Genomic DNA, 14217 nt, shown 5'->3' with positions numbered 1-14217 from the left:
ATCCACATCCCCCTTCCCCCCCCCCCCAAACATAACCATCTGGTAATGACTAAAGTGTATTCTGAACAGACTTTGGAACCCTCATTGAAATCTGTTAATAAGAATTTGAATGTGTAAAGATAAAGAAATAAACATTTCCTCTGCTCTTGAAAATTAAAATATAGCTGATCTTCTGGCATTTTCTCAATATGAACAAAGAGATTTTTTCACTGTAGGGTGGTCATAGACTGAAAGAAAGGTGCCAATGGTAATTAATTGTCCCTAGGAATTAAATTGTCCTCCAAGATTTCCTTCTTCTTTTTTAAAAAAATATTTATTTATTTTTGAAAGATAGATAGAGACAGAGACAGAGTGTGAGTGGGGGAGGGGCAAAGAGAGAGGGAGACACAGAATCCAAAGTAGGCTCCAGGCTCCATGCTGTCAGCACAGAGCCCCATGCGAGGCTCAAACCCACGAACTGTGAAATCATGACCTGAGCTGAAGTTGGACACTTAAACAACTGAGCCACCCAGGCACCCCAAGATTTCCTTCTTCTAATGTATACCCCTTCCATAGTCCTGGAGCCTATGAATTTGATGAATTTTATTCCAGTGGTTAGATAGTATATGGTACAAGTTAACTTTAAGAAATGGAGATAACTAGAAGGTAGGAGTGGAGAAGGCTTAGATAAAAACTTGAGTTCTTTTAAAGCAGAGTTTTCCCATTCTCTTTGTAGATGAGAAAGTCAAAAAAGCTAAAACATGAAAAGAATTTGATGTGTCATTGTTGGCTTGAAGATGAAAGGAGAACATGGAGAGGTACAAAAAAATGTTTCTAGGAGCTGGAGGCACCCCCTGTCTGAAAGCCAACAAAAAAGGGAACATGAATCCTACAACCAAATGGAAGTGGATCCAGTCAGCAGCCTGAATGAACTTGGTGCCACTCCACAGCCTGTAGCTGAGAACTCATTTTGGCCAACATCTTGTTTTCAGTCTGTGACACTCTGAGCAGAGTATGGCACCATACTATGCCTACAATAGAAAATTAATAAAATGTCCATCTTTTTAGTAAAAAGGTGAATAGCAACCTTATAGTTCCCTGTCACTCACAAGAACCCAGGCTCCATCTACCATGAGAGGTAGATGAGCCACAGAGTCAAAAAAATGTACTGTAAGCATTAGTCCAGAAGGGTAGGGATTAGGAAGCATAAATGCTAAGACACATTACCACAAGCTTTTGTTGGAACTCCCGCTTGTCATCCTTGAAGGAATGCTCCATGAAGACTGCAATGGCTTCCCTCTCACAGTCCGCATGCACATCCAGCAGCTCCTGGAGCGTGTCTGTGGGGAACCTCACTCGCTGGGCCATCTGCTCGCTGTAGTGGTCGGCTGCCTTCTGCACGGCCACTGAGTTCTCACGCTGGGCCAGTGCTGTCACCACGTTCTCCAAGCAAGGAACTTCTCCCGTCTCGATGGCATGCACATAAGCTTTCAACAGAGCTCCCAGCCCTGAATAAGCCAGGATATTTGAGGATAAATAGTGAGGTCTTAATCATTGGCTTCCAGTTTTTATGGAGCATTATCCTGAGATCACAAAAAAACCCCCACCTTATTTAGAAGGAAATTTTATTTTCTTCTTTTGGGAATCTATTCCTTTCTAACATTACTGTTTTCCTATTCTTTCTTTCACTGCTCTCCATTTCTTCATATACAATTTAATTGATCAATTACAGGACCGCCTGTGTGGCTCAGTTGTTTGGGCATCTGATTTCAGCTCAGGTCATGATCTTGTAGCTCATAGGTTCAAGCTCCGGATGAGGCTCTGTGCTGACAGCTTGGAGCCTGGAGCCTGCTTTGGATTCTGTAACTCCATCTCTCCCTGCCCCTTCCCCACTCACGCTGTGTCTCTGTCTCTCAAAAATAAATCAACATCAAAAATTTTTTTAAAAATAGTCGATTAATTACAACCAATATGCTCATGGGTCACTAGAAAAATAGTTTCCCATTCAATGAGAATAAAAAAGAACAGATTATAGAAGTGAAGTAGTATACATAAAGAAGACCAGCTACATAATTTGTGTGGCTTCTAGTTGAAAATGATGAAGAATTCAAAACAGAGATAGAGGGTTGCCTGGGTGGCTCAACTGGTTAAGTGACCGATTCTTGATTTCTACTTAGGTCATGATCTCATGGTTTGTGAGTTGAAGCCCCACATTGGGCTCTGCTCTGACACCTTGGAATCCTCTTTCTCCAAATAAATAGATAAACTTAAAAAAAACAAAACAAAATACAGAGATAGTATGGGCCCATCTCTGTAGAAGGTATTACAGGACTGTTTAAGCCACATGCCCATGAAGCCTTCCCTGCATATAAGATTATACGTATCTTTTATTCTCAGTGGGCTTAAAGGAACTTATAGCTTCCTATTTATGATCTGACTTATGTAAGTTTACAAATATCTACTATATCCTTAAAGACAAGAAGTTATCCCATAGGATTTCTCAATATACAGATGTCCACTCTTTATCTCCATCTTGCCTTTTTATAATTAGTGAATTAGGGCTTTGAGATATCTTAAGTTTCAGCAAACCCTCATGCAGAGAGACTAATTAAGAAACATGTATGGATATCTTTTCATGGCATAAATATCTGCTTCTCCATAGTTACACACAGATGTCAACAAAGTTACTGACAAATGCAGAGTATACTCAAAGCCCCACCACGCACACTGATACGGAGACGTGCTTTGGGACAAAGATGACTCACGGTTCCCAGTAACAATGATTCCCTCTCGTAGGGTCTTGGTCTTTGTATGAGTGAAAATATAGGTGCAGAATTTGTTTGATTGCTCCCGGAAACTACTGTCCAGCTGGTCTTCTGGCACGTTCTCAATATGGACCAAGAGATTTTTGTCATTTGTAGGCCTGTCAAAGATGAAGCACTTCCGTTTTGGGAAGAATTGCCTGATACACTCTCTCGGCATGTTGGAATTTTGGATTTTGGGATTTGTGCCTGCAAAGGTGGAAAACAGTTGATCACTGAAAGGCAGCCTTCGGGTAATGGGGTGAGGACTTCATTTCCAAGAATCTTTGCATGATTGCAGCTCCTGTGCCTGTAAATCTCCTTTAATCCAATAATTTCTAGCCCACCTGGGCCATCACCATAGGCATGGAAAATCCATTTCTGCATGGAGCAGAGTCAGGAAAATACTATGGGAGAAGAAGGAAAAGCATCAGGCCCAACTGAAGAAACTTATGATTGGTTTCCTTAGCACTGGAATGGAGTTTAGTGGTTTAAGTACTGATTAAATGTTTATCAAACTACTGGTGAAAGAATAAAACTGGTGAAAATTCCTTTTTTGATCTGTCTCCATATCAAATATGAAATATGGGCTCAAAATAAAGTAATGCCAGAAAGAAGAGTAAGACGTTGCCTGTGAGGGGCGCCTGGGTGGCTCAGTCGGTTAAGCGTCCGACTTCAGCTCAGGTCACGATCTCACGGTACGTGGGTTCGAGCCCCGCATCTGGCTCTGTGCTGACAGCTAGCTCAGAGCCTGGAGCCTGCTTCAGATTCTGTGTCTCCCTCTCTCTCCGACCCTCCCCTGTTCATGCTGTCTCTCTCTCTCTCTCAGAAATAAATAAAACATTTTAAAAAATTAAAAAAAAAAAGACGTTGGTCTGTGAAAATAACAGGAGGACTAATAATACCAATGGAAGAAAAAAATTTCTAAAATTCAGCGTAAAAAAAAAAATCACACCAAAGAAATGTATTTGGAGTTCTTTTAGCAAACGCATTCACATGGTAAGATTAACCTAAGGGTAATTTGGAGACCTTAACACTATCTATATCAGACTATATCTGACTGAAAGTACTTCATAGAATGATTTAGGGGGATATATAAGAAGTTCAATAAAATTTTTTTAAAAACATGAATACATGAATGATTAAGTAAAAATGTGTGTTACTTCCAGGTGCCATCAATTATTCACTCTGTTAAAATAAAATAAAAATAAAATGCAAGTAAAGTTTTTATGCAGTGAATTAATAATATTAAAATGGTAACATGATGTATAAGACCGTAAGAAAGAAGAAAGTGAAATCATGTGAGAGATAAATGTGGACCTGAAAGTCTTACTAGAAGGACATCTTTTTTTTTCTTTCTTTCTGGACACTTAATGTCTACATATCTTTCTCTGAAATTTGTAACTGCCCAGGCACTACAAGCATAAATATTTCATGGAATATTTCATAGAAGCATAAAATATATTTTTAAAATAAAGTCATTTAAATATGGTATATCCATATAGTATATACATAGTGGAATACTATTTAGTCTCAGAAAGGAAGAAGTTCTGACACCTGCTACAGCATGAATGAATCTTCAGGACATTATGGTTAGTGAAATAAGCCAGTCACAAAAAGACAAGTAGTGTATGATTCCATTTCTATGAGATACCTATATGGAGACAGAGAGTAGAAAGGTGGTTGCCAAAGGCTGTGGGAAGAGGGTATGAGGGAGTTAGTGTTTAATTTTGGGTGGGGAAGATAAAACACTTTTTGGTGATGGTCTACAACAATGTGGATGTACCTATTGCCATAGAAGTTTAAGCTCAAAAATGGTTAAAATGGTAAATTTTATGTTTTGTATATTTTCATAACAAATAATTTATGTCCTATTATTTCTTGTGATTCAATGTTCACCACCTTCTAATCTGATGAGCTATTTTTGTCAGTATTAAACAAGAGGAGCACTTAATAAGGAACACCAGCATGTGGGCCTTAGGACGTTGCAGTACTGTAACCTAGAAAAATGTTTCACAATACCTATTTGGTCTAAAATCATTTGGTTCCACCTTAGTCCTTAAATTTCCTCAGTGAACTTACCCCAGCAGCTGGAGGTTTGCAAGTAATAACCAGTCAAACACAATCACCAAACACCATTCAACAATCACCTCTCATTATTAAACTACATCTGGAACCAAGTCAACAAAAATTGAATTCAAGTCCCGAACGACAGGGCTTAGTTGATCCCACTCCCTTTGGAACCTTTCACCACCCACACCATGCTCTGAGACCTGGAATCAGCTTCAAGGCATCCTCCAGGTACTCATCTTCGGTGATGGAAGATTCATCTATCTTCAACTCCAGAGTGAAATCCCGAACAGTCCAAACAAAGTCTGGAAAGAAACTCACAAACTCAGTGGAGTCCTCTCCTTCATCAGATGTTGAGGATTTTGCCCTGATTAGCTGTGTTAGTTCAGTCACGTAGCTGAGAATTTAGCTAAGGAAGGAGAAATGATTTACACCACAATTTTCAGGTCTTATAAAAACAAATTTTATAAACATTAACATGTGCCATGTCCCTTTCTCCTCAACCAATTAAGATCACAGTCTCAGTTGCCATTCCTGTAAGCTCAATAAAACTTGGTGGTTTGTCCCTGGAAGGATACTGCAGCTGCTCCAGGGCCTGGTGGTTGATGGTGCCCATGCTGTTGTAGATCAAGGTGCTGCTCAGAAGCACAGTTAGGGCAAAGATCCATGAGTCATTCTTAGGGTTGACCTAGAAAGCACATTAGAGCAAAAGACTAAAGAGTTCACCCTTCATTTACCCGTTAACATTTCCATTCATTAACATAGTAACTAGAATACAGCACATATACGCCAATAAGCAGGAAATTATTCCTATAGCAAATTTTATGTGTCATGGTCAACATTAAAAACACAATGTTATTCAGTTAAATTTAACAGCTATTCATTGGGTGTCTTCTAAATGCCAGGCAATATATTTGGTTGGATGGATGCAACTACCCATATGGTAGTCCTCGCCCTCAAGAAGTTGACTTTCTGGGTTGACCAATCGATACGTAAACATACAACCAAGAAACATTAACCAAGTTAATGATCTCTTATAGGCATAGAACCTAAAATGTAAAAGAAAAACTGCTGAATCCAAAAATGTAAAAAAGAAAAGTGCACTGTGAATTTTGAGCAAGAGATTACATCTGCCTGTGAAATGATGGCAGTGGGTAAAAAAAAAAAAAAGGTAGGTTTTAAAGAAATGATGGAATGTGGATTTGTGGAAATGAAAAGATCATGCGGGTGGCAGGGCCAACACTGGCCAAGTCAGATTTGAAAAGCACAATCATATAAAGGTATCACAGAATTACTCCATTTGGCTGAAGCAATGAGTGAATGTGTGGAAGTAGATGACGAGGCTGGGAAGGGGACAAGATTCAGGACAAGATGGGAGGGGAATTTAAGGCCGGGAAAAACAGAATTAGACACTACCTAAATCTAAATTTAGTGAGCTGCTTTCTATTGTCATCAGTTATTAATAATATGGTATGTTTTGGTCTCTTCAACAAATGTAACTAGATAAAAGGAAACAAGTTTTGGGTAAAATATATTTCACCATCAAGAACTCCTCTTCATTTTAGGGGGTGAGGGGTAATTAGAGTAGATCTAACTCACTAAGAATTAAGTTGAGGGGACCTTGAATGGTAAGTAACAAGTTAGTACTTTTGTTCTTTTTTCTTAGTTTGAAAAGTTGCTGGTACATTCGAAGAAGGGACAAACTTGTTAAAATTCAAACATGGTGAGATGGATTCATGAGGCTTAATAGGTATTGTTTTAGTTTCTCTTCTGTTTTTATTTTATACTTTATTTTATATTGAGGATTTTAAAACAGAGTTTTAAAACATTAACAAAATTTTAATTCAGAATTTCAAAGTCTCTACTTTACTTCTGGGGGGGGGGCAGTATTGGGATCAACCAATCTTCTACTGCTACAACGTAGACTCAGACTTATATAAAGTAAGGAGAAACTACTGATTGTGCCTAATATTGTAAAGACAACACACCTACAAGCGTCCTGTTTACGATGTTTTCTATTGGTCAAGATCACGCTTTTTAGAAGTTAGTAAAGAAACTTAGCCTAAAATCATTATGGATGTTCCGGGAACACTCAAAGTTTTTTTAGAGTTTATTTAAATATATTACTTTGCTCAAACCCTATTTTTGAGGCTGCTGTATTCAAACTCACCAATCCATACACTTTATCTGGTAGTCCCATTGACCTGATGAGTTAAGGTTAGTTGGTTTCCGTGTTATTTCACCAGGAAAGTTGAAATCTAAGCGCTACCTACTATGGAGTTGCATCCATGGTACCTTGTACTGATTGTACTAAGTACTTGATATCTCCCCACTAAACTCTGGGTCTTTACTTTCTTCCCTGCTGTGTCTGTAGTGCATTAGGAGACAGCCCTGGATGTAGCTACTTAAAAGTGTTTATTAAACTGTGCCATTAATCCTGGTATTAAAAATAAGATCAATATCTTGCCTCAAAATACAAAATTTGTGCTCTCAAAGAAAAAATTCAAGGTAAGAGAATTTAACCTCATTATCTATAATTTGCACTTGCTATTTGTAGGAATAAGTCACAGAAGTGGAATTGAGGTAGTGAATTAATAGGCAAGGGCAGGAAAGTTTTCTCAACTTTCTTCCTTACTTTTTTCACATCCCCCAGGCCCTCAGTGTCCAGAAGGACAAGGATATGGTTCTTCTTGAAGGAGTGGGGCACACACCACATCCAGATGCCCTTGGTTTCACATCTCACTGTGGAGTTCATGCGGAAACCTGCAAGGGAGGAGTCAACAATATACAGGGAGAATAGGTAGTCCAGGTTGCCCAGGAGCTAGGTGGTGAAACTTGTAAATTTCTTTCATTTCAGGGCCCAGCAGGGAGAGGAGTTTCTTCCATTTCAGCGACAGTCAATCCAACGTTTATAAAGATTAAGGATTTTCTGAGGAAACACTGTGGGCCCCTTATTCGTCTTGCAGCTGCATAGGCTCAAATAGGTCACAGGACAGATTAATGCAAACTCTACTAACCTGTGTAGTTTTAGCTGACCCTTAAGAAAAAAATTTTTTTTCGCACTGAAAAAAATAATACAAGCAGCAAATAAATATGTGAAAAGGCTCTCAAACTGATTCATAGTGAGACATATACTATATGACTATATAGTTACAAGATTAGCTAAAGCTGAAATGTCTAACATTACCAAATGGCAATAAGGATGTGGAAAAATCTCAGTGACTGCTAATAATCATGTAAATTGTACATAAAATTTAAAAAGCTATTTGACATTGTCTAGAAAGGCTGAAAAAACACATACCCTGTGATCTTGCAAGTCCACTTCTGGATATAATCAACAGGGAAAGACTGAATAAGTATGTACCGGAGATTAAGTGCAAAAACATTTATGATAGTTGAATTCATAAACAATAAAATCTGGGACAAATATCAACATTCATTAATAAAGGGAGAAATAGATTCTGATATCTTCATACAATGGCACACTGTAAAGCAGTTAACACAAATAAATTACATATGCATGCAAGAAAAACAACACACAAAAGAATACATACAGTACAATTTCATTTACATAAACTTTAAAAGCAGACCAAATTAAACTTTTTTGAAATGCATAGATTATAAAACCATCTTTTTTTTTTTTTTGGAGAGAGAGAGAGAGAACGAGCTGGGTAGAGGGGCAGACAGAGAGAGAGAGAGGGTTCAGCGGAGAGCCTGACACAGGGTCTCGTGACCCTGGTATCATGACCTGAGTCAAAATCAGGAGTCGGCAGTCAACTGACAGTCACCCAGATGTCCCTAAAACCATCTTTAATAAGCAAAGAAGTGCCATCAAAATTAAAAATACTGGTGAGCACAGGTAAGTGTGTAACAGGGTGTGATTTGGGCTTTGAATGTTGGTAATGTTAAACTTCTTTACCTGATCAGGTGACCATCTTACACTTGATAACTTTATAGTGCATGTATGTTTTATAAAGTTTTCTGAGTGTATTATAGTTTACAGATTAGAAAATACCAAATACAGAAGAGGGAGCATAATTTATCAAACTTTTGTTATGAAGTGGAAGAAAAAATTTAATCAAATCCCTTGAGATTTGGGAGTAATAGGTTCTTCCTTCCTTCCTCCCTCCTTCATTCCTTCCTTCCTCTTTTTTTATATCTTTTTTAAAGAGAATATACAATAAACTAAATTTTTATGCTGCTGGGAATGACACTGTAACTTGGGAAAAGTGGCATAAAAGAAAGAAAAGGAATCACTACAGGAGCTGAGCTGATGAGAGTGGATGGGTTCCAGAGAACAAGCAGACTTGGAGACTCTTCTTTTTGACTAGGTAAGAAGAATAAGGTTTTGGGGGTAGATAGAGTTAGGGTGTAAATTTGGTGGTGAGAATTAGAAGTTTTCTTCAGTGGGAGGGGTTAAGCTCTCCCTTAAGATGACTAGAGGAGGCATGACCAGCCTGTGGCACTGATGGTGCCAACCAAATGTCTTGCCCCGGGGCCAGGACAACACTCACCGTGGTTCTGTCCTGCCAGGCGGTTCATCAGGAAGGACTTTCCTGTCCGGTACAGCCCTGCAATGCCCACCACCACCACAGGCTGAGATATATTGTCAAGAATCTCTAGTGCTTCTGGATTCACTACCAGCTCCTCTTCCTCGTTTTTTATCAGGCAAATGGGGGCTGTCATGGTGAGTCCAGATGCCATGGTAACCTGTAATCCAGAAGAACTGTTCAATATAACACAAGATCCCGAAGGCACTTCTAACGGTCATACACGTTACACACATGTCAGCTTTCTGCTTATGGAATATATAACATCATTCCTAAGGGAAAAGGATGTACCCTAGTTAGTGTGTCAAGGCCTGGTACAGAAAACCTTATTTCTGTTATCTTAATTGTTCTTAAAGCAAACCCTAAAATAATCATATCCAGGAGATGCAGAAAATGAACAGAATGAAGAAAGCAAAGGACTGATGATGGAGTCCTGAGAAAACTAACACTGTGGGGGGAAGGCAGAAGAAGATATGAAGGAAATGAGAAGAGTAGTCATAGAGCTTCCAGGATTCCAGGGCAATACAGTGGCTCATCGATTATGCAAATATTTATTGAGTATCTACCATATGCTGCACTGTTCTAGGGGCTCAGTATCCAGAAATGAACAAAATGGATAAGATTCTTGCCTCATAGAGCTCTAGTCTAGTAGGGGCGGCCAAGTAATTAACAAGACAAATGAGAAAAGATCATGTGTTAGATGACGGTAAGTGGTCTGGAGAAAAGTAAGCAGGAGATGAAATACACAGCAATGGGTAGGGTTATCAGGGGTTGAGTGATATACAGAATATTCTGAGAAAGAGAAATTAAAGGTGATCCGTGCCCATGAGGAGGATAGATTTAGTGAAAGGAAGAGAATAGGAGGTGGAGTGGTTGGGGGAGTGAGCGTAGAAGAAGAGAGAAGAAATAATGCAGCTTGTCTCAACATGCAAAACCTTTATACACAGTGCTTCAGGAAATATATGGGTCCAGGGGTTCCTGGGTGGCTCTGTTGGTTAAGTGTCTGACTCTTAACAGTCTGTGAGACTGAACCCCTACATCGGGCTCTGAGCTGGCACAGGAAGCCCGTTTGGGATTCTCTCTCTCCCTGTCTCTCTGTCCCTCTCCTGCTCATTCTCTTTAAACAAACAAACAAACAAACAAACAACAAACATTAAAAAGGAAATATATGGGGCCAGGATTCATTCAGGTACTGAAAACCATTTCTCATTTATAAGTTTGCAGCAAAGAGAGCCAGTTGTGAGGATTTTTGAGGATCGTCCCAGATCTGACAGAGTTCCACATCTGAGCTAGACTCTGCTTTGACTGTTTTCAACTAAATGAATGGAACGTTTCATCGTACCAAAAGATAGAGACCAGCCAAAGAACATTTATTGTGCCTTTATTCTAAGATCATGCTAAATAACACTCACATGTCCCCACACTGGTACCAGTCTTCTGCTTAAGGTGGGGTTATCTGCATAGTTATTTAGGCAGTACAGAACCCAAGGTGGTAGGAGGTCTCATGCACCAAGGTGCCCCTACAAGGGCGTGCCCTCAAGGAAGTCAGTGCTCATTGGGCACAATTGAGCACCTCCTTTAGGAGAGAGACGTGAGCTCGCCACTCCTGTGTCATTATAGGTGAGTCTGGGTAATATGATCCTGTATAGTTTGGGACAGGTGGGAACACGCAATTACAACTTTCTTACCTGACTTGAGATGTTAGTTGAAATAGCAGGCTGCAATCTGGATAAAGAATGCTTCCTTACATAACTATTCAATATTATATTTGCTCTCCATATTTTGTGGGAACAACAAAAATGACAAATTACATGGCAGATATCCATGAATTTTCAGGCATATAAAAGAGATTTGTCAAAGGTGTTGATAGAGGGGGAGATGTAGAGTAGAGCTAAAATTAGAGCAAGAGCAAGGAGATAAAGATTGTGACAAACAGATGGAGACACAGAGAAAGAGAGATTTTTGAAGATCCTGGAAAGACATGGATGACTGATAAGTCAAAGAGAGACAGCATCATACTGTTTGGAGCTCAACTGCCTGAGTTCAAACACAAGATTCATACTTTCCGGGCTGTGTGATTACTGGAAAGATATCTCTCTGTCTCTGTTTTTTCGTCTGTGAAATGGGAATTCTTTTTTTAAAAAAATTTTAGTGTTTTATTTATTTCTTAGAGAGAGAGAGAGAGAGCATAAGCAGGGGAGAGTCAGAGAGAGAGAGAGAGAGACACAGAATCTGAAACAGGCTCCAGGCTCTGAGCTGGCTGTCAGCACAGAACCCACGAACTGCGAGATCATGACCTGAGCCGAAGTCGGACGCTTAACCGACCGAGCCACCCAGGCGCCCCTGTGAAATGGGAATCTCACAGTAACTAAATTGTAGGGCCAGAACAAAAAGTATCCCAGAATGCATGCATATGAAACACTTAAAATTATATTTGATACATAATAAGTGCTATGTGAGTATTGCTTAAAAAATAAGTATCTAAGGAGGCAGGAAGGGTGAAATTCCAAAAGAAGGCAAAGACTTGGTTTGGGTAGAAATGGTGACAACTCTTTCCCGAAAGTAAAAGCTGATATGGAGGAGGGAAGGGTTACCATGAGAATATGACATGGAGGGAGCAAACGGTCCCATGAGAAGTAAGAGGCGGTGGAATCAGACCTGACAAGAACCACAGACAAGGAGGGCACTGCAAGGGTGTTAGGCAGGGGCAACCCAAAGACATCCTGGGATGCCATAGTACGGATTCTGGAGGGAGACTGCTATGCATTAACACCGAGGGTTCTGGTCATCTGTTGCCTGGGCGACCTTGAAAAAGGAACTCACCTCTATAAATATCAGCTTTCTAATCAGTGTTATGGGTAAAACAGTAATTCCTGCTTAATTCATTACTGGCTGGATCAATGACAAAAACCTCTCAATATATTAAATTTTCCACAATTAATGTATTGTTTCTATAATGAGCCTGTGAAGCCACAGAATAGTAGAGCAACAAATTCTGTGTCAATAGGTTCTGTAAATGGAAATTACCAAGGAGTGAGGGGGTAACTAAAATATTTTTTTGCTCAAAAATTCAATTTGATTCTTAAGAGACTTCTTCTATACCAGTTCTCTTCTTTTCTATGGGTGGTTCGAGAAGAGATTAGAAGTAAAACACATGAGCCTTTGTAATGCCGTGTCAGGAGGAAATGTGGAGTTCTCATAGTTAATATTTTGAAAAGCTTTGGGAAAGAGATGATCTTACAAAGTGATGTTTTTTTAAAAAAAATGTTTAATGCAAAGCAGGACTGTGGAAGCAAGGCAAGAAGCTTTTCTCCGCAATATAAAAAGTAGAATGAGGTAGCCCTATTATATACTGATAAATGATCATTCTTTTCCCAAGTTACTCTCTGTAAGAGTTATCTGGAGTGATGGTTAAGAATGCTTCAAACCTGTATTTTCAATAAATACCGCAGGTTATTATGCGTGTGGATGGTGCATTTAGAAACATTGCATGGTGAACAAATCATCTAGTTAGGTCATACAGTTATTTTTAACAGTTGATTAACAATCGATCAGGAAGAATGTTGAATGATTTCATGTAATAGAGCTTTATAGCATCTTCAGAATATTGAATGTAATCAATAAAAGAACAACCAACAGTCCAAAGTTTAGATTTACATGGTCTCTAAGGTAAGGATCATCCTTTCTCTCTGGTTTCCCAGTGCCCAGCAGGGGTGCAGGCAAGGACCTGTGTGAAGAAGGGCGGTGGGAAAAGGAGGGAGCGACTGACTCCACGCAGCACCTCTGCGACTGAGTCGGGGTTTGGTCCCTCAGTCTAAGAAAGGGCTTCATCCAGGTTTCTAAAGATGCAGTCGGATGCAGTCCTCCGTGCAGCGCTTTTGGTGCAAACCCGGGTGGCTGCGAGAGGGGGGACAGCGCATCCCGGAGACAGGGTGCACGCGCTATCGCTTTGCAGGCAAACCATCCCAAGGGCCACACACCATTGGAGCACCCTCGCCGTTCTTGTGCCGTCGTTGCCGTCTGCCGGCGTGGAATCTGCGCTTGGGAATTTGTAGTTGTTGTTAGTTAATGGGTTTGTGCGTGGAAGACCAAGTTTAGGAGCGAACTTACCTAGGGCGGGCGCTGCGGTCAGGGGCAAGTTCTCAGCTGCCCTCGCCTATGCTTTCGCGCAGGCTGCGTCTGGATTCTACGGAGACGCACCGACCGTTCTCGTTAGAAGTTAAAAGCAAACCGGATATTACAGCCATTCTTTGCAGGTTCGGGATGAAGGAGAACTGAAATCGAAACGACAGGCTTAGCCGTGTTTCAACGACTGTGGATGTTCACTCTTAGCTAAGGACGCTCGAGGGTGTGAAAGAGGCAGCGCAGAAAATCTTTGGTGCTTCCTCGCCGGTCCCTCCTGCACAGTTGCCTTGGGCTCCCCGGTCCCCCAGGAAATACAAAGACGTAGGAGCGAATGTGAGCAAAGAAATAAATAACAGGTTGTGAATATTTCAATAACCGGTTTTCGCAGTGGTACCTTGTCGGGGAAGAAGTTTTCGTTTGTCTGTTTCAAGTTTTTACTTGGTTATTTCTTATCCCACTGCTTTTTTAAAAAAAGTCTTCCTGGTATTAACGCAAGTACTTTAAACATAACAATAAAATGTGTCTGTCTACATATAAAATTGGGGGATACATACATACAGTTTAGAGATAATTATTTTCTACTTCAGCAATAATCACTATTATTTTAAGTCATATTTTTCCAATTTTTTTTTTTTCTCTAGGGTGGCTGCAGATTTTGGGAAACTGGAGCTTATATATTTTGGGGGGGGGTC

At 40.0% G+C, this 14217-nt stretch overlaps 1 protein-coding gene across 1 annotated transcript in view; it reads right to left on the bottom strand.

Moving 5' to 3' along the window:
* Nucleotides 1-13636, bottom strand: part of LOC144216637 (guanylate-binding protein 7-like) — a 17273-nt gene extending 3637 nt beyond the window's left edge. The window contains exons 1-7 of the mRNA XM_077746068.1: nucleotides 13511-13636; nucleotides 9365-9560; nucleotides 7486-7613; nucleotides 5429-5538; nucleotides 5054-5247; nucleotides 2745-2990; nucleotides 1207-1487 (exon numbers count right to left, since the gene is read on the bottom strand). Coding sequence (XP_077602194.1) covers nucleotides 1207-1487; nucleotides 2745-2990; nucleotides 5054-5247; nucleotides 5429-5538; nucleotides 7486-7613; nucleotides 9365-9554 — 1149 coding nt within the window. The 5' untranslated portion in view covers nucleotides 9555-9560; nucleotides 13511-13636. The remainder of the gene's footprint in view (nucleotides 1-1206; nucleotides 1488-2744; nucleotides 2991-5053; nucleotides 5248-5428; nucleotides 5539-7485; nucleotides 7614-9364; nucleotides 9561-13510) is intronic.
* Between the last annotated feature and the right edge of the window lie 581 nt (nucleotides 13637-14217).

The sequence above is a fragment of the Crocuta crocuta genome, unplaced genomic scaffold (assembly GCF_008692635.1).
Source record: "Crocuta crocuta isolate KB4526 unplaced genomic scaffold, BGI_CrCroc_1.0 scaffold48, whole genome shotgun sequence".
NCBI classification, from domain to species: domain Eukaryota; kingdom Metazoa; phylum Chordata; class Mammalia; order Carnivora; family Hyaenidae; genus Crocuta; species Crocuta crocuta.
This window is presented reverse-complemented; position numbering and strand designations above follow the sequence as displayed.